The 23,716-nt window shown below is 36.7% G+C and overlaps 1 protein-coding gene across 2 annotated transcripts in view; it reads left to right on the forward strand.

Annotated features, from left to right (window-relative positions):
- Positions 1–23,716, forward strand: part of PSME4 (proteasome activator subunit 4) — a 103,734-nt gene that overhangs the window by 26,011 nt on the left and 54,007 nt on the right. For both annotated transcript variants that reach the window (XM_086701107.1, XM_086701108.1), the window contains exons 4-13: positions 8,231–8,275; positions 10,534–10,683; positions 12,182–12,245; positions 12,765–12,839; positions 14,197–14,319; positions 16,788–16,880; positions 17,628–17,893; positions 20,560–20,746; positions 21,746–21,835; positions 23,438–23,502. In XM_086701107.1, coding sequence (XP_086557233.1) covers positions 8,231–8,275; positions 10,534–10,683; positions 12,182–12,245; positions 12,765–12,839; positions 14,197–14,319; positions 16,788–16,880; positions 17,628–17,893; positions 20,560–20,746; positions 21,746–21,835; positions 23,438–23,502 — 1,158 coding nt within the window. The remainder of the gene's footprint in view (positions 1–8,230; positions 8,276–10,533; positions 10,684–12,181; positions 12,246–12,764; positions 12,840–14,196; positions 14,320–16,787; positions 16,881–17,627; positions 17,894–20,559; positions 20,747–21,745; positions 21,836–23,437; positions 23,503–23,716) is intronic.

The following is a 23,716-nucleotide window of genomic DNA, read 5'->3' on the forward strand; positions in this document are numbered from 1 at the left end:
TTCATTTGTTAACTGTCTTTCAGGTCTTAAACTCATGTGCCTTATGTGTTTTTCTTTATTGAAACTACTGCTAAGGGTGCCACGCATGTCAATAGGATTTTAAAAGCGGGTTCTATTTTTTGGAGCAAGGATTATTCAGCTTTCTTCTTTCCCTTCCCCTTTTCCCTTATCTTTCTCCCTCCTCTTCTCTTCGACTCTCCCTTTATTCCTTCTGTTGTTCTGCCTTTATGCTTCAGGGGCAAGAGACCATTTTCATTCTTCTCTGTTTCTCATTTCTGCTGGAGAAACAAATTGTAGGATTTTGTTACTTGATAAATCAAAATTGGAAAGGAATTCGGTAGTTTGAAATTGATAATAGTAATGTAAGAATCACTTAATGATTATATTACAAAAGAAGCATTTGAACCTTAGGGGCCTAGTTTTATAAAATAGTGTCCCCCACACTTAATTGGGATAGCATCTTGCAAGTTACTAATAAAGGCTGTTACTACTAACAAGGTATGGAGGAATTATGCATAAATCAGCTTTTACAAATGGGCACAGACAATTTATATTTGAGTAGATACATGGGTGTAAATTTGTTTAGTCTTGTCACCGTCAGTTTGATTTTTGTGAGTTGTTCAGTGTTAAAAGGCTTACATATTTGCATCATGAGCAGTTTGGGCCTAGATAACTCATTTACTTTTTAAGATCTATTTTTCTTTCATATAGATCATTTTCTAAGGGGATCGTAGAGTATTAAACATTTCCTTTTTTTTAGTATTTTTTTAAAGTTTATTTGAGAGAGAAAGAGAGCGCATGGAGGCAGGGGGAAGGTGGAAGAGCAGAAAGAGAGGAAGAGAGAGAACCCCAAGCAGGCTCTCTGAGCTATCAGCACGGATCCCAGAGGGGCTGGATCTCATGAACTGTGAGATCATGACCTGAGCTGAAATCAAGAGTCAGATGCTCAACTGACTGAGCCACCTAGGCATCCCTAAATATTTTCATTTTTCATATTAATCTGCTTCTGAAGAAACTTGATTATTTCCCTTTTTGGTGCTTGTTCTTGGTGGCTTTTGTTTCTCAATTAATCTGACAAAGGACTGTTTGATTTGGTGCTCTTATCCCCAGGATACAGCTAAATCCTCTGTTCCCCCTTCAACACATGGAAATGACATGTTCTTACTCTGCTGGAAGTTTCTTGACACATGTGGCTATATTTATAAACTTAAGTTATTATCTGCAGCTCGAGAATGATCTCTAGCTACAGAATTTAACATGACAATAAAATGATGAGAGCAATTTCTTTGAGGCCCTGTTGAAATTTAAAATAGTTTATGGTTATTTTGTTAATAAGCAGTAATTATTAATAAGGTAAATGTAGTGATCATTTACTTATTTGAGTCAGAGTGCATGAGTGGGGGAGGAGCAGAGAGAGAATTCTAAGCAGGCTCCATGCCTAGTGTGGAGCCCAGCTTGGGGCTTGATCCCACAACTGTGAGATCATGACCTGAGCCGAAATCAAAACTCAGATGCTTAACCCACTGAGCCACCCAGGCATCTAGATGTAGTGATTTATTAACATGGTATTTGAGGAATATTCTATTTGCTCTTTTAAAAATACTATTTTTACTTTCATTTGGAAATGAGAGAATAAATGGTTGATTTTATTTTATTAATGACTTTGGTAGTGTGTTCCCAAAAGTTGTATCTGTGTTACAATGATTTTTCCTTAGAAGCATTTAAAAATATTTAGTTCACACTGATTAGGCTTATCATCACTTTCAGGAATTATGCATGTTCTTTTTACTTATGTGGTCAGGATTATTACAACTTATTAGTACTAGCCATGAGGCAGACTTCTTTCTTTAAGTATTTATACCTTTCTTATGGTATTATCTTGGCCCTCATTTTGTGTGAAGTGACTGTGAAAAATTAGTACTGACTCATGAAACTATGCAATATTAGATTTTTGAAAGATTAGCTGTGAGATGAATAGTGTTTGATGGTTGTATTTGTTTAGATTTAGAGAAAGCAGGTAAAACTGAGTTTTTTAGGTTAAGTGAAGTACATTCTTCTTTTTTTTTTTTTAAGTTTATTTATTTGGAGAGAGGGCATGTGCATGAGTGGGGATGGAGCAGAGAGTGAGGGAGAGAGGATCCCAAGCAGTCTCCATGCTGTCAGTGCAGAGTCAGACAATGTGGCTCGATCCCATGAACCTCAAGATTATGACCTGAGCCAAAATCAAGAGTCAGACTCTGAACCAACTGAGCCACTCAGGTGCCCCAGGGAAGTACATTCTTTTTTTTTTTTTTTTTAATTTTTTTTTTTCAACGTTTGTTTATTTTTGGGACAGAGAGAGACAGAGCATGAACGGGGGAGGGGCAGAGAGAGAGGGAGACACAGAATCGGAAACAGGCTCCAGGCTCTCAGCCATCAGCCCAGAGCCTGACGCGGGGCTCGAACTCCCGGACCGCGAGATCGTGACCTGCCTGAAGTCGGACGCTTAACCCACTGCGCCACCCAGGCGCCCCAGGAAGTACATTCTTAAGAAAGAAAATATATAGGCAATTACGGTTGAATTATAAGGAGGTTAAGGCAGAGGTGTGTAGAATAAGCCAGTGTTATAATTTCCCAGTTCATTTATTAAAAAGCAAATACGATAATTCTGAAGCTAAATTTTAGTTCAAGAATTGTCATGTGAAGCTAAAAATACCTCTGGCTATGGACATTCCACACTACTTTCAACTTGAATATATCATTTGCTGTACATTTCTCTGGTTTAAAAGTGAATATTGTTCTGATAATTAGGTAAGGCCAAGGAGGTAGGAAACCTTAACCGCTAGGTTTATGTAAGTCCCCTATCTCAGTAACCAGTGTAACTGGAAACTAAGGTTTTTGGCTTTCCTCAAGCTTCTCTGCTACATATTTGGCACTTTATTAATGTCATAAATAATCATAAAGAGTGAGGAAATTGTGGTCCATAGAGGAAAATTCATACAGTCATTGGTTGAAACTGGGATAAGAGCTCAAGAACTGGGACCAGAACCTTAACTTTCTGCCCTAATAAATAGGGTGTGAATTGGGGGAAGAATTTCCTATTTTGATGTGGTCTCCTAAATCATAAATTAACAGTTGTTCAAGAGGCAGTAGAGTAAATGTAAAAACAAAATAAGCACAAAATTTTAGTTTTTAAGGAGATTGAAAATATAATTTGTTTTGGCTAGTAAGAAATAATAATTATAGTTAATACTTTTTGTGTTTAATTCTGGGCCAGATAACTGTTTTCTTTATAATACCTCATTGAGTTTTTATAACAGCCTTCCGAGTGGTAGGTATTATTACTATTATATAGCTGGAAAAACTGCGGCTATAATATTGAACTGATAGTAAGAGACATAACTGGTAATCAAATTTAGATCTGTCTGACTCTAAAGCGCAAGTTGTGAACCATTGCATGGTATACTATGGCTTTCTTTTCAACTTAGCATGCTTTTTCTAAGAGAAAGTAGGTTATGAGAAAACTCATCCAAAGCTTATTCCTTCTGTTAGAGCCCTTTTGATTAAAAAAAAAAAAAAAAAAAGTGTTTTGAATTGTAATCACTTTAATATTATAAACTCCAGCATTTGGGAAAGTACATAGTGATTATTCACTCCCTCTAAAAATTAGTGAAATATAGTCTAGTAGCATCTAGCCTTAACCTTTTATTTTATTTTTAAACAGAAACATTGTTCCCTTCATCTTGAGAGATTACAAGAATCACAAAAGGTCACTATACAGATATCACAGGTTAGAGAGATTGTACCCTTTTCTGGATAAAGAGCATGAATCCATTGGCACAGGCCTTATATGTATAAAGAGGGGTTGAAATTGATTTTATTTAGAGAAACTAAAGCACATTCCCACATACCCTATTCCTCTAATGAAGTAAAGTGACAGCTATCAAGTATTATAATTAACCTCCTTCTGAAGAGTGAAGGGAACTGGAGAGAGCAGGTAGCTATGTAGGCTTTTATGACTTGCTTTTGAGAATCATTTTTGATGTTATTTGAAAGTTTGGTGGAATGGAAAAATTACCAGTGAAAATAACAGGTTTTCTGTGTTGTACTCTCAAATGAGTTGCCACAGAAACGGTAAAATAAATGTAAAGTTAACCTGAACACAAACTTTAGGAACTGGTAGAATTACAAATCTTCTGCTTATTTCCTTGGACAGACACTTTACCATTTTATTTTATTTATTTATTTATTTTTTATTTATATATGAAATTTATTGTCAAATTGGTTTCCATACAACACCCAGTGCTCATCCCAAAAGGTGCCCTCCTCAATACCCATCACCCACCCTCTCCTCCCTCCCACCCCCCATCAACCCTTAGTTTGTTCTCAGTTCTCAACAGTCTCTTATGCTTTGGCTCTCTCCCACTCTAACCTCTTTTTTTTTTTTTTTTTCCTTCCCCTCGCCCATGGGTTCCTGTTAAGTTTCTCAGGATCCACATAAGAGTGAAACCATATGGTATCTGTCTTTCTCTGTATGGCTTATTTCACTTAGCATCACACTCTCCAGTTCCATCCATGTTGCTACAAAAGGCCATATTTCATTTTTTCTCATTGCCACGTAGTATTCCATTGTGTATATAAACCACAATTTCTTTATCCATTCATCAGTTGATGGACATTTAGGCTCTTTCCATAATTTGGCTATTGTTGAGAGTGCTGCTATGAACATTGGGGTACAAGTGCCCCTATGCATCAGTACTCCTGTATCCCTTGGGTAAATTCCTAGCAGTGCTATTGCTGGGTCATAGGGTAGGTCTATTTTTAATTTTCTGAGGAACCTCCACACTGCTTTCCAGAGCGGCTGCACCAATTTGCATTCCCACCAACAGTGCAAGAAGGTTCCCGTTTCTCCACATCCTCTCCAGCATCTATAGTCTCCTGATTTGTTCATTTTGGCCACTCTGACTGGCGTTAGGTGATACCTGAGTGTGGTTTTGATTTGTATTTCCCTGATAAGGAGCGACGCTGAACATCTTTTCATGTGTCTGTTGGCCATCCGGATGTCTTCTTTAGAGAAGTGTCTATTCATGTTTTCTGCCCATTTCTTCACTGGGTTATTTGCTTTTCGGGTGTGGAGTTTGGTGAGCTCTTTATAGATTTTGGATACTAGCCCTTTGTCCGATATGTCATTTGCAAATATCTTTTCCCATTCCGTTGGTTGCCTTTTAGTTTTGTTGGTTGTTTCCTTTGCTGTGCAGAAGCTTTTGATCTTCATAAGGTCCCAGTAATTCACTTTTGCTTTTAATTCCCTTGCCTTTGGGGATGTGTCGAGGAAGAGATTGCTACGGCTGAGGTCAGAGAGGTCTTTTCCTGCTTTCTCCTCTAAGGTTTTGATGGTTTCCTGTCTCACATTCAGGTCCTTTATCCATTTTGAGTTTATTTTTGTGAATGGTGTGAGAAAGTGGTCTAGTTTCAACCTTCTGCATGTTGCTGTCCAGTTCTCCCAGCACCATTTGTTAAAGAGACTGTCTTTTTTCCATTGGATGTTCTTTCCTGCTTTGTCAAAGATGAGTTGGCCATACGTTTGTGGGTCTAGTTCTGGGGTTTCTATTCTATTCCATTGGTCTATGTGTCTGTTTTTGTGCCAATACCATGCTGTCTTGATGATGACAGCTTTCTGGTAGAGGCTAAAGTCTGGGATTGTGATGCCTCCTGCTTTGGTCTTCTTCTTCAAAAATACTTTGGCTATTCGGGGCCTTTTGTGGTTCCATATGAATTTTAGGATTGCTTGTTCTAGCTTTGAGAAGAATGCTGGTGCAATTTTGATTGGGATTGCATGGAATGTGTAGATAGCTTTGGGTAGTATTGACATTTTGACAATATTTATTCTTCCAATCCATGAGCAGGGAATGTCTTTCCATTTCTTTAAATCTTCTTCAATTACCTTCATAAGCTTTCTATAGTTTTCAGCATACAGATCCTTTACATCTTTGGTTAGATTTATTCCTAGGTATTTTATGCTTCTTGGTGCAATTGTGAATGGGATCAGTTTCTTTATTTGTCTTTCTGTTGCTTCATTGTTAGTGTATAAGAATGCAACTGATTTCTGTACATTGATTTTGTATCCTGCAACTTTGCTGAACTCATGTATCAGTTCTAGCAGACTCTTGGTGGAGTCTATCGGATTTTCCATGTATAATATCATGTCATCTGCAAAAAGCGAAAGCTTGACTTCATCTTTGCCAATTTTGATGCCTTTGATTTCCTTTTGTTGTCTGATTGCTGATGCTAGAACTTCCAGCACTATGTTAAACAACAGCGGTGAGAGTGGGCATCCCTGTCGTGTTCCTGATCTCAGGGAAAAAGCTCTCAGTTTTTCCCCGTTGAGGATGATGTTAGCTGTGGGCTTTTCATAAATGGCTTTTATGATCTTTAAGTATGTTCCTTCTATCCCGACTTTCTCAAGGGTTTTTATTAAGAAAGGGTGCTGGATTTTGTCAAAGGCCTTTTCTGCATCGATTGACAGGATCATATGGTTTTTCTCTTTTTTTTTGTTAATGTGATGTATCACGTTGATTGATTTGCGAATGTTGAACCAGCCCTGCATCCCAGGAATGAATCCCACTTGATCATGGTGAATAATTCTTTTTATATGCCGTTGAATTCGATTTGCTAGTATCTTATTGAGAATTTTTGCAGACACTTTACCATTTTAGAATTATCTTTTTAAAATCTACATTTAAGTTGATGCACTAGGAACTAGGTGTTTCTTTAAACCTTGGCTATAATTTATTTCTAAATGGAGTTCTTCAGTCCAGACTAAAAGAAGATCCAAAGATCTGTGCTTTTTGTTGCTCTGATAGAAAATGTCCATTGAGTATTGTAAAATAATAAATATAAATATGCATAAATATATATGAACCATAGCCTTGGTATAAATACTTTGGAAATGCCCGGAAATAAAAATCATAGTCGTGGTCTTCAGGGAGTTTAAATGTAGTCGGAGAGTTTACCTGTTTTTTTTAACCAGGCAAACTTAGATACTCTCTAAACTAATAATTCTGTGTTTCTCAATTGCTTAGGGGTTTTTTTTGTGAGAGAAGGTAGAATCTCTCCCTAATACTCAAAGAAAATGTTCTATGTCTTTCTCGCCATATGGTCCTCCTTTTTATTTTAGAATGATCTCATGTGTTGTAGCCTGGTTTCCTCTTCAGTTAATTTTTTCTGAGTTGTTTTGAAATTAAAGAGGATTTCTACAGCTTCTAGTAATGAAATGATAGTTTTCTCTCTTGGTTGTATAATTGATTACTTGTGCTGAGTTTGGTTTGTGTTACCCCTTGGAATTTCTTTATAGATTAGTTCTTAAGCTTTTAGAGAAGTTGGATAGACTTCTGGACTTAAGAATTTCAAGAAGCTTAATGAGAAAATGTCAGGTGGAAGCACTGCCTGAAAGTTACCCCTTCCCCCCATAACTTTTTTCTTTGACGTTTGGGGACTTGTTTTATTTACTTGTACACTTCATCCTGTAAATAGTCACACATTAATTTTAAAATTCCAGTCCAAAATTACCTTGTGCCCTTTGTTTTGCTTATTTGCATTATACCTCTTTTGACAGTAGTATAATTAATTTAAATATTCCATTCTGTCCATGTGTGTTTAAATGACTACACATTGGCTTTTTCATTAAAACGAACATTTCTTATGAATCCATATAGAAATATTTAAGTCGCTGGTCAAAAAGATGGCTGTTGCTATTTTCGATAATTGTTAGTAACCTTGTAGGGTTATAGAATTCTCACCACTTGGTTATAGAAAACTAGTTTCTGGCAGTTGCTGATATGAGCACACCAGATTTTTTCTGCTTCTTGTGTTTCCACGTAAAAGCACTTTAATTAAAATAAAAATTAGTATTTGAAGTTTTAAGCCGCTGAGCATACTTCTTGATGTGTTGTTAAGTACGGTCATTGCTGCCTACTTTGTAAGGATTGAAAATGATTTGTCCTTTTCCCAGTTTTCTTCCCTTTGGTTTACAACAGAGAATGAGCAAACTGAGGGCAAAGGAAAGAGTAGGTTACAGAGTTTAGATAGTTAACCCTAATAGTTCTGTCTGTATGAAAGAGGAGCAGTTATTGCACGTACACAGATAATATTTAAACGTATGAACATATCTTCGAGATATTTATTAATTGGATTAGATGTGTTCTTAAAATACAGCAACCTAATTTATCAAATGGCTTTCTTCCCCCCCCAGTTCTGTAGAAAATGTTCTCAAAACACTCGTGAAAAGCTGCCGACCGTAAGTAGCTTCTCATTTTATGAAACCTCTTGTTATTTCTTTGGGCTTTTTCCCATTCTTAGTGTGCTTTGAAGAGAAAATTGAAGGTATAAATAGTTTCCAACACTGTGATGTTAGTCACTGGGCACAACATATCATTTTCAACTCTTGAACTAAATTATTTAGCTTTCATTTATAAATTTATAAATTTTTTTTTTTTAATTTTTTTTTCAACGTTTTTATTTATTTTTGGGACAGAGAGAGAGCATGAACGGGGGAGGGGCAGAGAGAGAGGGAGACACAGAATTGGAAACAGGCTCCAGGCTCCGAGCCATCAGCCCAGAGCCTGACGCGGGGCTCGAACTCACAGACCGCGAGATCGTGACCTGGCTGAAGCCGGATGCTTAACCAACTGCGCCACCCAGGCGCCCCTAAATTTAGAAATTTTTAAGTGATGTGGGTGTTCCCCATTATAAAGTAAGATTGCCATAGTTTATGTATAATTGTCTTTATTTGAAAGATTTTCCTAGAGTATCATTACTCAGATCAAAAATATTTTCCAAAATGCGTATTGTAGGTATTGCATCAAAATGTGAGTAATAATGAAAAGGTGTTCAGACATTTTTTAAAGTATTTTAAAAAAAAAATTTAATGTTTTTTATCCATTTTTTGAGAGAGAGAGAAAGAGACTTGGGTGCAAGTGGGGGAGGGACAGACAGGGAGACACAAAATCTGAAGTAGGCTCCAGACTGAGCTGTCAGCACAGAGCTCGACGTGGGCTCAAACTCACAAACCCTGAGATCATGATCTGAGCCGAAGTTGGACGCTTAACCAACTGAGCCACCCAGGCACCCCTGTGTGTTTTTTAAAGTAAAAGACATTTTTTTAAAGTTCTCTTTCATTGGAACATACAGAAATATTCCATATTCTTATATTTAAAGATGAATATGGGTTGAATTTAGTTTTAATCAACTAAAGTCCAAGTCTGTGGACTTGAAGTGTTTTTTATCAGGGTGTTCTTAGACTGCTTATCCTGATATGTATGGATGCAGTGAATTCTTTTGAATAGAAATCCGTATTTTGCCATATTCTTATGAGTTAAAGTTATAAATGATTTTATAAATCAGATATTTATTGCTGACCTACCGTCCTACTCAGTCTTGGGCAAATGTATTTTTAAGATATAGTCTCCCTTTTAAGATTGAGGCTTAAGATTTAACCTGAGTCATAAGCCACCAATGAGCAGTGTCATTTTGAGCAAGGCACTTACCTCTTAGTCTATGTTTCCTAACTGGATACTTGATCATCACTGGGGTACTTAGTGGTTTTTAGGTTCTTAGGTAATTCATAGAACACCCAAGCTTTTATGTTGGATTACTAAACTAACAGTTGACTCTGAAAGATTAGAAAGGAGAATTGGTGTATGAGATCTTTAAAGGCAGGATATATTTTGTGTGTGGTTGTGTGTGTGTGTGTGTGTGTGTGTGTTCTAACCTGTAGCACAGTGACCTGGCACATGGATGCTTGATGAACCCAAAGAAGTATTACTGGAAGTGTAGTTCTATTTTTCACATAAAGGAATAAGTGTGATTCTAATTAATACAGATGGACAAAAGATATAATAGGATTAATAATGTGACTTGTAGGGCAAACCTACAGGTGTATTTGAAAGGGTTTCCTAACTTTTTTGGCCATACTCAAATCGAATTTGTCATATACTTTTTGTTGTTATTTTAAATCCCTTAATGGATATTTAGTAATTATACATGGGTCCTCTTTTTCCATTTACCTTTGTTTTGTGTATGAATGCACACGTCAGATTTTAATTTTGTGAATCTTCTCTACTCCAAGGGCTCTCCTGCCCATTTCCTAGACTTGTAAAATATTAGTACCTGTAGGACCAGACCATCTAGTCTAACCCATTCTTGTATTACAAGAGAGCTCTGTGGTACAGTGAAAGGAAATGGTTTGTCCGGTGTTCTCTTTCTCATGTCACTGATTATCCATATATATAGACTGGATTTTCTGACTAAATTTTTTTCTTGTTGCTATTACATAGCACACAGGAAGGGAAAAACTGCAAGAAACATGTATGTTTATATTTATAGGTTATTTAGAGTGGGAAAATGTGTTTTAAGTTAACTTGACATTTGTAGTGTGTGTGCTATGCCTTATAAAATCCATCCCCCCTCCCCCTTTTTTTGTCAGTCACATGTTGATGTTGTAGAATGTTTTTTTAAAGCACTGATTAGGTAAATGAAAACCTTCTTTTTTATTAGATACTTTCCAGCAGATGCCACAGCTGAGATGCTAGAAGAATGGCGGCCTTTAATGTGCCCTTTTGACGTAACAATGCAAAAGGCCATCACTTACTTTGAAATATTTCTTCCTACCTCCCTTCCTCCAGAACTTCATCATAAAGGTTTTAAGTAAGTATATACATATCTTAACAAATTATAGAATAGAGCAAGAAATAGAGATGTATAAGCAGACCAGTAAAGCAATTATAAGTAAAGAAAAATTTACTAATTCAGCCATTATGTTGATTATACTTGAAGTGTGTGAAGGGTGAAACAATTAAACATAAGATTGTAAATGAAGAGAGAATAATGCTTGTATGTCAAACAAATAAGATGAGGGCTTTTCCTGGCTGGCTCAGTTGGTAGAGCACGTGACTATTACTGATCTCGGGGTTGTGAGTTTGAGTCCATGTTGGGGTTGAGCTTACTTAAAAATAAAATCTTAAAAAAACAAAAAAGGAAAGATGAGGGCTTTAAGAAAGCAAGAGAGAAAGAATAAAAAATGCAAAAAGGAGTAGAAAGTATCAGTAAATAAGCAGTGATAAAAATGTTAAATTGTGTGGAGTTCAGGAAAAGGAAAAGTGTTTTTATAAAACTTGGTTTTATTCATCACTTGTAGTTTTTCTTGGGCCTTTCCTATAATTTTTTTTCTTTACTTGTTCTATTCTTAGCACTGCTTTTAAGGATTTTTTTTTTTTTCTGGGGTGGCTCAGTTAAGTGTCCAATTCTTGATCTCAGCTCAGGATTGATCTAAGGGTCATGCGTTCAAGACCCACTATGTTCTGTGATGAGCATGAAGCCTACTTTAAAAAAAAAGAGAACTTTTTTTCTAGATGACTATAGGTATAAAACAAGTGCTAGAATGAAGAAATTTAGACTGTGCTTTTATGGAAAAAAGAAAAGGTATGAAAAAAAGACTGGAAGGAAATAGGTATTATTACTGTGTTGTGGATTCATGCTTACTCCCCAGTCCCCCCCCCCATATTTTCTATAGTGAGATGCCAAATCTTTTATTTCTTTCAAATCAGAAATTTTGTATTTAGCTGTATATTGATGAAATGTTAATTCTCATCCAGAAATTCTAAAAGCATTTCTTTGACCTTTGTAAAGATTGGTGAATAATATTGCAGCACTTTCTTGCCCTGACATCCTCTTCTGTTTAATCTGAGATAATTCCCCCACAATAATTTAGTTCTACCTAACACTTCGTGACTCATTCTTTTAGGGAACACTTATTATAGTGGTAGTTAATGGCATAATTACTAATTGGCTTATTAAAAAACAGAATGCAAGGGAGAGTTGCAAGAATAGGTAGTAATAGGAAAATATTAAAGGAGAAAGGGAGGAAGGAGACACTTGTAAACAGTGTTAGATAGGGGTGGTCAGTAATTATTTAACAATGAAGTAGGGGGTTGATGAGATTACTCTTTTGGCATAAGTATATTGGAAGTGGAATATTCAGAAAAAATAGTTATTTTTTCCATTAAGTTTGTACATTGAGTATTATTTTTTCTAGGTTGTATAGTTATCAGTAAGAATAATAGATTAAAAAAATACAAAGGATACCTGGCTTTGAACCACTTTCTATAAATCACTTGCTATTCATAACACCATTTTTCTTCTTCAGACTTTGGTTTGATGAATTAATTGGCCTTTGGGTTTCAGTGCAAAATCTCCCACAGTGGGAGGGGGTGAGTATCCTATTTTTTTCCTTCTGACAGTATATATCAGATCATTTGATAAGTAACTTCACTTCCTGGAATTGGCTCTTGGCAGTGTTGTAATTATTTTTTGTTTGTTTTTAAATTCTGTTTGCTGTTTTCTAACAGAAACAGACACTTGTTTGTTTTGTTTTTACCAATATCTAGAAGCATGTGCATGTATTATGAAATGTAAGACTCTGCTTTTGTACCTTCACTGGCACGTTGTTAGAAACATTGTGGATGTTTTCTTTATGCTTATTAGATTAAAATATCTTCTGTTTGCATTGTGAATGATGCTTTGTCATTTCCCTTTTAATAAGCATTTCAACTACAGTTGATTTAAGATGGTGACAATCAAAACTGAAATTTGGAGATTTTTTAAAAATGAGCCATAAACCATGTATTAAGTTGTGTTGATGATAGCTGAGAACAAATGGATAAGGGGTGTGACTGACACTTATTAATAACAACAAGTGTACTTAATTGTTTTTCTTTTTTTACTTTCAGCAACTAGTAAATCTCTTTGCTCGATTGGCTACAGATAATATAGGGTACATAGATTGGGATCCATATGTACCAAAGGTAATTAACATGTGAACATACAACATACAATAGCACTGATAGCACATTTTGTGTCTTTAAGAAGTGTGTTTTGGGGGCGCCTGGGTGGCGCAGTCGGTTAAGCGTCCGACTTCAGCCAGGTCACGATCTCGCGGTCCGTGAGTTCGAGCCCCGCGTCGGGCTCTGGGCTGATGGCTCAGAGCCTGGAGCCTGTTTCCGATTCTGTGTCTCCCTCTCTCTCTGCCCCTCCCCCGTTCATGCTCTGTCTCTCTCTGTCCCAAAAATAAATAAACGTTGAAGAAAAAAAAAAAAGAAGTGTGTTTTGTATTCTAATTGCTAAAATTTTTTTGACCACTAGTAAAAACATAAAGTTTTCCGGGATAGACCATTTATTTTAAAAAATTAATTGGTTCATATTAAGGTATCAGAAATGTATGATTTTTGTCTTGCCTACGCAGGACATGAAATAGAAGTTTCAGAGTGAGTAATTTAGGAAGTACAAAGTGTATTATTCAGGGTCTTAATTCATACCTTCCAACAAATTTTGGGTATTGTATTTGATTGCTATTCTAGAGTGTTCTACACTTTTTACGTCACATTTTCCTTGAGCAAATAAAGCTAGAGTGTCTCTAGGTGCAGTGTTCTTAACACGGCAGCTTCTGTTTTGTTTCAGCTGCCCTAAATCCAAGAGGGCCTGCACGGGGTGTACAGGTGATTCTGATCCACACCTTGACTGTAGAGCAGGGAGGCAGAGCAGCAAACATTAAGCTTACTGTTTACCTCTGCTTGTGCTATCCAGTAGAAACTAAAGAGAAAAAGTCATTTTCTTCTACATTTGGGCTCCCTATCTGTTACTAATGACAGGTTTTAAATATAAATTATTAAAATGCAATTAAGATTAAAATGCAAATTCTTGGGGAAAAAATCAAATCAGTGTTAGAATTTTGAAAGGGAAAATAACTCACTAGAAGACAAGTATTTGCATTTATATCTCATTTGTTTGTTTATGGGTTCATGGATACAGCTGCTTCAGATTCATACTCCTGTGACCTCAGTGTCATTTAAGAAAAAGCAAATAGGGGTGCCTGGCTGGCTTAGTTGTTAGAGCATGTAGCTCTTGACCCTCAGTTCCGTGTTGGGTGTAGCTATTACTTAAATAAATAAACTTAAAATAATAAAACATTTTAAAAAGTAGATCTTCTATGTAAATTTTATGGAATATAGCAGTATATAAAACTGCCAAACAGTATGTAATTTTGCTTAAAAACTGATCCAGTGAGAATACATGCACCAACACTAATATATATCACTTCAGTTATTTAAGGAGTTACTTGATACCTATAAATATTTATTCTTAATTCTTTTTTTCTTTTGAAAGATATTTACGAGAATTCTGAGAAGCTTGAACCTCCCAGTGGGAAGCAGTCAAGTGTTAGTCCCAAGATTTTTAACAAATGCATATGATATAGGACATGCTGTAATATGGATCACCGCCATGATGGTTTGTAACACATTAGTTCTTCTAAATTTTGTGTTAACCATGTAAAAACATAAGCCTATATTAGTATCGTAGTTGGTCATTTGATTCTTCGATATTTTCTGATGTAGTAAGCTAATGTTTCTCAGACCCAGAATGTAGTCATAACACACCATTTATAAATCTCTCTAGCCAATGAATCCTAAAAATAGAGTCAGGGTTTAGAGTTTTGAGAGATTTAGAATATCTAACAATCTCACAGATGAAAGGTCAAGTTGATAATGATAAATGTGGGATTAGAACTTGGGGTTTTGCATATGCTCAGTACTAATGCATTCAGTGTTAAAGATGGCACTGAACACAAAGCTAATTAAATAAAGTAATCTTGGTGAAGGGAGAAGTATGGAGGATTACTTTACTGACATCCTTGAAGGAAAGTAAAAATATATCCACATGCTTGGATTTCAGTGTCCTCTTCCAAATAAGAATATTAAAACAATTTCATACTGTAATTTTCTGGATTGTCATTCATTCTCCTTCTACAGCTCTTTTTAAAATTATTATTCTGTGTTTGATATTTTTCCCCAGGTTATGTTGTTTCGTTGTTGTTTTTTCTGTGGATAAGGCAGGATGGTTGTGAGAAGTTTAGCTCTTACATTTTATTCTTAGATTAAAAAGAGAAATTCAGGGGCATCTAGGTGGCTCAGTCAGTTAAGCATTGACTTTGGCTCAGGTCATGATCTCACAGCTCAAGGGATAGAGTCCTGCGTCAGGCTCTGTGCTTACGGCTCAGAGCCTGGAGCCTGCTTCAGATTCTTTGTCTCCTCTCTCTCTCTGCCCCATCCCTGTTCGCTCTCTCTCTCTCAAAAATAAATGAACATTAAAATTAAAAAACGAAATTCATTCTCCCCCCGTTTTTGCAATTTCATTATTAAATAGGAAAATCCTATTTTCTTTATAATACTCCAAATGAGCAAAAACATCTGGATGTTTACTATGTTATATCAGCAATTTTTTTTTTTAGGAGCAACAGAATTATATCATGATTAGTATCAACTTTATTTTAGTTCATGTTGCTCTTCTTTCTCATACAGTTTTTCCCATTGACATGTTTATTTTGTGTTAGATATGAATATTGAATATAATAAAAATGCTAATTATTATGCTAGGATTTTGAAATTTTTGTTGGTTTTTGTTTTGTTTTGTTTTTTTGCTATGGAATTATTATGGTCTCTTTAGCAGTTGACCTACTCTAAATTGGGAACATGAACGTGGATTTCATTTCAACAGGAAGACATGTTCCTCATGTAACTGGACAGTCTACCTTAGGTCTAGGCTGTTTCTTGAAAGATCATCTTGAGAGAGAGAGAGAAGGTTTCAAGACCAAGCTGTAGTTCTTCAACGTTTATTTATTTTTGGGACAGAGAGAGACAGAGCATGAACGGGCGAGGGGCAGAGAGAGAGGGAGACACAGAATCGGAAACAGGCTCCAGGCTCTGAGCCATCAGCCCAGAGCCCGACGCGGGGCTCGAACTCACGGACCATGAGATCGTGACCTGGTTGAAGTCGGACGCTTAACCGACTGCGCCACCCAGGCGCCCCCAAGCTGTAGTTCTTTATCTTCAGGGCTGTTCAACTTGATAAGATTGAATACTAACTTTTTTCCTCATTTTTCCCCCAGATCATGTTGTTGTTTGGTGTGTTTGTTTGGGTAATAGATTGAGAAAAAACTATTTTTCCTTTGAGTCAAAATGTGGTCAAGGGCACCTGGGTGATTCAGTTGGTTAAGCTTCCGACTTTGGCTCAGGTCATGATTTCACAGTTCGTGGGTTTGAGCCCTGTGTCGGGCTCTGTGCTGACAGCTCAGAGCCTGGAGCCTGCTTTGAATATGTGTCTCTCTCTCTCTCTCGCTCTGCCCCTTTCCTGCCCGTACTCTGTCTGTCTGTCCGTCTCTCTCTGTCTCTCTCAAAATAAATAAACGTTTAAAAAAAAATTTTTTTTAATGTGGTCACATACCACAGGTTTAATCATTTGAAACATTTAGGAGTAATAATAATATATTTGAATCCATTTATGTAAATCTCACATCTTCATTTCCTGCAATAAGAAATTCACTTCTCACATCATTTAAGGAATGCTTTTTATGCCTGATGTTAGCACTCTTGGTTATTTTAAGACTCTCTTACTGACAAAAGTTTTTTCATTGCAGAAGAGTAAAATATGCTGATACCCTAAATTGAAAGATGTCTTTGCAGTTACCTAATTTGGTTTCAGTAGGTTATCCTTACTTTTAGTAGAGTGTTTTGAATTGAGGATTGTGGGAAGTTTACTAGCAAATTGTTTTTGGCTTTTATTTGGAGGTAGAATTGGTTTTTCTCATCAAGATGGATGTGCACCATGTTGGAGAGTTATATGCAGGCTTGGGCCTATTGATCCCTTCAATTTTCCAGGGTACTGAGGGTACTGATATTTTTATTCTTTTATCTGAATAGGGTGGACCAAGTAAGCTAGTACAGAAACACTTGGCTGGTTTGTTTAACAGCATCACATCTTTTTACCACCCTTCAAATAATGGGCGCTGGCTGGTGAGTATGTTCATTTTTTTATTGTAGGGTTTGGAACTTTTTAAAGTTATGGTCACACATAACTATTGCCTATTATGCAACCTGTAATACTATTTATGTCCTTCATATAAGTATAACTTTTGGCTATATGTAGCTGATTAAGTTCAGACTAAGATACTGTGTTCATAGAACATAAAAATAAGATAATACTGGTCCAGTAACTGGTGACAAAATGTCACATTCTGGTAATAGAAAGTACAGTCAGTGTGGTTTTTGGTTTTGGATTTTGTTTTCTTTCCACATTGCCTGGTTAGAATAGTTTTTCATGTAATGGAAGGTTCATCTGGTGCTAGAAAATAAAATTGACATTTGAGGGGCGCCTGGGTGGCTCAGTCGGTTAAGTCTCCTGCCTCAGGTCATGATCTCACTGTTAGTGAGTTCTAGCCTAAGAGATCTCCGCATGGAGATCAACATGGAGCCTGCTTGGGATTCTCTGTCTCCTGTCTGCCCCTCCCCTGCTCGTGCTTGCTCTCTCTCAAAAATAAACTTTATTTAAAAAAAAATAAAATTGACATTTAAAACACATATTTATTATTATCAGTAATTAATTGATAAAGTATTTTATTCTATCTAGTTATGCTATGCAGGTGCTTATAATAGATTGTAAGCTGTTATTTTAAGAAATTTTACTTGGATTGTAGAAAGGAACCATAACTATCTGTGTGGGAAATCAAACCTACCTTGGACTTTTTGCTTCTGTGTCCCCAGAACAAGTTAATGAAACTACTTCAGCGGTTGCCAAACAGTGTTGTTAGAAGATTGCATCGTGAAAGATACAAGAAGCCTTCTTGGTTGACTCCTGTGCCTGATAGCCATAAGCTTACTGATCAAGATGTTACAGACTTTGTACGATGCATTATTCAACCTGTCCTCTTGGCTATGTTTAGCAAAACTGGTAGTTTAGAAGCAGCACAGGCTCTGCAGAATCTTGCACTCATGAGACCTGAGTTAGTAATACCCCCTGTACTTGAAAGGTAAGTGTAGCTTTACATGTTTGGTTGAAGCCTTGGCCGGCCGTTCTGGTTATCTCTTCCCTCTACTCTGCTGTTCTACTTAGTTGTCTTTTCTGTGGCTTCTCTTTTGCTGTCTTGCTACTTATTCCTGTTCCTAGAGGAGAAGCAAGGCATTTTAACCTAATGATTGGTAGCTTGATAAAGGTTTACTGAAGAGAAAAGAAAATCGATACTAAATGGGTAAAATATTTTTGAATTATTGGCAAATTTTAGTTTTTGAAGTTTGTGCTTAATAAAGTAAGGGTGCCAGGTGGGCTCAGTCGATGGAGCATGTGACTCTTGATCTCGGGGTTGTGAGTTTCAGCCCCATGTTGAGTATAGAGGTTACTTAAAAATAAAATTGTTTTAGGAAGCAAGCCAGCAAATAAGCAAGCTCTGACTGCTTTTACATAAAAATGTGAGTGTCACTAAATATTGAGAACGTGGCAGTGAAAGTGATTTTGGATTTCTTTTATTTCTTAGAAGCAGTGATACAGAAGAAAATTTGACTATCTTTATTATTTTCATGTACTATATAATCTTATATGTATTATTTCCACAATGTAGACTTTATTACATTCATTTTGTTTTGTGTGTTGAAATAGTAACAAGTTTTCTGTTTGCCTAGTCACTGTCACATTATAGGCCTTCTGAACTTCTATAATAATACTTAAGCTTTCTGTTAATTCCTCTGCTGTCTGAAGTTGAGCTTTATGATTTCTCTTTTAATGTCTTACTCAAAAAAAAAAAAATACTAGTTTTTTAGGGCTAAGAAGGGTCTAACAGTTTGAGTTCCATAAAATAGATTTGTGCAAGGTCCTTTAGTGATAATGTACATGACAGCCTATTATCTTACTTACCATTGAAATAGCATAATTGGGCACATGTGCTTGGAGACAGGTATCCTGTTAAAGATCTTGGGGTGCCTGGGTAGCTCAGTTGATTGAACGTCTGACTTAGGCTCAGGTCATGATTTCACGAGTTCATTTCATGATATATCATGAGTTTGAGCACCACATTGGCCTCTGTGCTGTCCGTGCAGAGCCCGCCTCAGATCCTGCGTCAGGTCCTCTGTCCCACCCCCCTTTTCATCCTTCTCCTGCTTGCGCAGGAGAAGAAACATTAAAAAGATAAAAAGAAACATTAAAAAGATAAAAAAAAATCTTGACCAAAATAGGTCTCCATTATTTATAAATTGCCATAAATATTCAAGTTGTCCCCATTGCCATAAATATTCAAGTTTTACCTCATTTTCCAAACCTCTTGGTTTGGCCCTGTCCCCATTGCCATAAATATTCAAGTTTTACCTCATTTTCCAAACCTCTCCCTTTTTTGTGTGCACTTTGGGGGCAGTGAAACTCTCCAAGTACATATAATTTAATTAGGAAATAGAATGGGGAAATTAGGCGCTTTCTACTCTGTCCCAACCCCCAATATTCTCTGCACTCTGGCCTCCATGTGGTAGCGACACTAACAGTTCAGTGGCAGTTCCCTTGATGTCTCTTGTTGAGGAGAGACATACCTTTAAGGAGGGACTTCAGCTGTTTGCATAGCTAAAATTTTGAAGATGGGAATATTTTGATATTTGTTTTGGCTTATTTCAGTGTTTTCCAGCTGATGAATTATGTAGTGAGATACATTTTTAATAGAAGGAACGAAGTTTATATACAAGTAAAATTATTCCAACAAATTTTTCTTTAGTTTTCACTTTTTGGACAAATTTAATAGCATATTGAGTGATACATGCTTGGCCAAGAGACATGTAAGAGACATATTTTCAAGTTTTCTTTTATAAAAGCAAAAGTACTTTAAAAAGTAAAAATGTAGAAAATAAATTTTAGGCATTTGATTTTAGATCTCCTTTGTTAAAGAGTTGGTTTGTTTTCTTCATCTTTTAAAGTAAGCATAGGTTTGTTAGTTTTTTTTATCCCTGTTCCAAATCCTCTGTTTTTCTACTTATGATGAAATTTCCTTTATTATTTACTTTTTCTGTATAAGAGAAATTTAAAATGACTGCATTTTAGACTCCCCCCCACCCCCCACAGGATAGATTCTCAAAAATGAAATCACTTGTCAAAGAGTGAATGTTCTTGCCTTGTATTTTACTTGATGATCAAAGACTGTATTTGTATTATTCTCCCTTGTTTATGCACTCTAGTGTCAGGAATCTTCTACTATGTTTCTAGAGCAGATTTCCAATTTTAAAATACCAGTCTTCTAAAAAGTATAAGAGAAATTTCAGGGTTTTAGTAAAGATTGTTTTTCGAATAAAAGGGAAGAGTGGGATAATTATCACTTGCTCTTCCTGAATTCTGATAGTCACTGACCATTAGATTAGATGCATTCCTATTGACATAGGGAAGTAGATTCAGCTGACTGAAATAATGCTAGATCTTGCCAGTTTATGTTCTTTTTCACTGTGAAATATGCATGGAGAGCCATGGTGAGGTGGCAGGGGATTGGGGAAACATGTACCTTTCCTTTATGTGTGTGATTCTGTTAACTTATACTCACTCAAAAGATTCTGCTAGCTACCAGCCTTAAAGCCAACATGTAGTTTATGAATTTGGGAGATTTAATGTATTGTGCCTTTTTATCTGTGATGGAATCTTTTTTTTTTTTTTTTTTAATTCTGTTTTCAACTGTAGAACGTATCCTGCACTAGAGACTTTAACAGAACCTCACCAGCTCACAGCTACTTTAAGTTGTGTAATTGGAGTAGCCCGCAGTTTGGTATCAGGTGGCAAATGGTTTCCTGAAGGTCCAACACACATGCTACCTCTGTTGATGAGAGCATTGCCTGGGGTGGATCCAAATGACTTCAGTAAATGCATGGTAAGCATATTTATCATTCTGTTTTGTGTCTGAGTTCTAATTGTGTGAGTTGGCATCCTGTTAAGTTTTGTTTAGAACATAGTTCAGTGTAAAATTTGTTAATGCTAAAAGGATTATATCTGTAGATGCCCAAGTTTAGATCTGTGGATGGTTAGTTGAGCTATATGTCATCCTTCAGAAGTAATGTGCCATAATCTGGATACATTTAATGATCACAGGATTTTTTCAACACTTGCTATATATTTACTATTTTCTTTAAGTAGAGATATTAAAAATCAGCATGTGATCATTTGTACTTCCCTTCATCTACACTGATGACAAGGGCATGATAACAGTTGCTGGGTGCAAAATGCCAGATCCCATTTATACACACCTCTCCTGACTTAGAATTTTGGCTCACCTTCCCTCTTCCCCAATCTGTAGCTTTTTTTTTTTTTAAATTTTTTTTTCAACGTTTATTTATTTTTGGGACAGAGAGAGACAGAGCATGAACGGGGGAGGGGCAGAGAGAGAGGGAGACACAGAATCGGAAACAGGCTCCAGGCTCTGAGCCATCAGCCCAGAGCCCGACGCGGGGCTCGAACTCACGGACCGCGAGATCGTGACCTGGCTGAAGTCGGACGCTTAACCGACTGCGCCACCCAGGCGCCCCTGTAGCTTTTGCTTAAGCATTTCCTTTTTATCCTTAGTTAATGTTGCATCTTTGGGTGGGGGGCAAAGTTAACTTTTGATTGACAGAGAGTTGGAGAATGTTGTGCTTAAACATAATAAATAACTATGGAAGTAAATTTAATGTAACTTCATTACTAAAGTAACAGCTCCTTAATTATGAGGAATCTTAAAATGTTCAAATCTAAGTAAAAAATTTCCTGGAATATTACTGTGGTATTTCCCTTAAGATAATTTATTTGGGTACTTTTTTATTGTAGCTTATGGTATACTTGTATTTTTGAATTAGAATTACATAATTACTGTTAAATTTTTTGCATCTTCCCACAGATCACATTCCAGTTTATAGCAACATTTTCCACTCTGGTGCCTTTAGTAGATTGTTCATCTGTACTACAAGAAAGAAGTGACCTCACAGAAGTAAGGATGCTTACTGGTTGTAGAAAGATTGTTAACTGAGTTGTAACTCTTATGTAAATGCATAGTAATATTTTTTTTTATTTTTTTTAATGTTTATTAATTTTTGACAGAGAGAGAGACAGAGCATGAGTGGGGGAGAGGCAGAGAGAGGAAAACACAGAATCTGAAGCAGACTCCAGGCTCTGAGCTGTCAGCACAGAGCCCGACGTGGGGCTTGAACGGACTGTGAGATCATGACCTGAGCCCAAGTCAGATGCCCTACCGACTGAACCACCCAGGCACCCCGCATAGTAAAATTTGATAGTTTAAGTACCAACAGTTTCAGATTACTATTTTGTGGGGCACCGGGTGGCTCACGTCGGTTTAGCATCCGACTCCATTTCAGCTCAGATTGTGATCTCATGGTTTGGATTCTATGTCTCTCCCTTTCTTTCTCTGCCCCTATGCCTGCCTGTCTCTCTCTCTCTCTCTCTCTCAAAATAAATAAACATTAAGATTACTATTTTGTGATTAGAATGATATAAATGGAAGGCCAGGTCATTGGTAAGATAAACTGCAGAGCACCCACCAAATGCTGTAGGTCAAAAACAGGCTATTTTTGGGGCGCCTGGGTGGCGCAGTCAGTTGAGCGTCCGACTTCAGCCAGGTCACGATCTCACGGTCCGTGAGTTCGAGCCCCGCGTCAGGCTCTGGGCTGATGGCTCAGAGCCTGGAGCCTGTTTCGGATTCTGTGTCTCCCTCTCTCTCTGTCCCTCCCCCGTTCATGCTCTGTCTCTCTCTGTCCCAAAAATAAACAAACGTTGAAAAAAAAAAATTAAAAAAAAAATAGGCTATTTTTTTATTTGTTTATTTTTGAGAGAGAGACAGACATTGTGAGTGGGGGAGGGGCAGAGAAAGAGAGGGAGACACAGAATCCAAAGCAGACTCCAGGCTCTAAACTGTCAGCACAGAGCCAGACAAGGGGCTCGAACCCATGAACCATGAGTTCATGACCTGAGATGAAGTCAGATGCTTAACCGACTGGAGCTACACAGGAGCCCCAGAAAATGGGCTATTTTTGTAAACAACTGACATCTGGAGGTGCATTTCAATTTTTTGTCACTTTTAATTTTCCGTTAAGTAAAGTAGTGGTGGGTTTTTTAAATTTTGTTTTTGTTTGGTTTTAGCTTAGGAATAAATGTATTGAGGGGATTGACATCTAATGAACAGACATTTTTTCATTACTGACTGATTCTTCTAGAACTATTTTCTTTATTGTAGGCATGTTTCTACTTGAATTTTGTCATTTGAATATTCAAGTCATAAGATAATTCTTTATACATACACTAGAAGTTTAAAAACTGTAGTTATTGAGAAAGATGGCTATTTGACTTCTATTTTGGGCCCTTATAAAATAATGCTAATTGCTGCTTATTTTGGTTCCCGGAAAGGAGTAGGTTGGGTTTTTCTAAATTGATAGGTGGTTACTGGTACTGTTTCTCATCGTACTCAGTATAATAATGTAGTGTTAAATCTATTTTGTAGGCCATAATTGAGTTTCATTAGTTCTGAGAAAAAAATCAAAGGCTATTTTTAATTTTTCTCCGCATTGAAATGTCATAGGTGGAACGAGAACTTTGTTCAGCCACAGCTGAATTTGAGGATTTCGTCTTACAATTTATGGACAGGTGAGTATGTGCTCCAGACCCGCTCTCTATTAGACATTTAAAGAAATGACTATCCTGTCCAAACAACTTCAGTCTCTCTGCATAACTACTGTCCTGGGACCGAGCTTCTGAAGTTATAAAAGGACAAGTGATACGTGAACCTGCACAAATTGCATAGCTGTCATTCGAATAGTCATGACAATGGAGGGTTATCTAATTATCATCAAAAATGTTA

This window comes from Puma concolor, chromosome A3 (genome assembly GCF_028749965.1).
Source record: "Puma concolor isolate L17-30 chromosome A3, mPumCon1.1.hap2, whole genome shotgun sequence".
NCBI classification, from domain to species: Eukaryota; Metazoa; Chordata; class Mammalia; order Carnivora; family Felidae; genus Puma; species Puma concolor.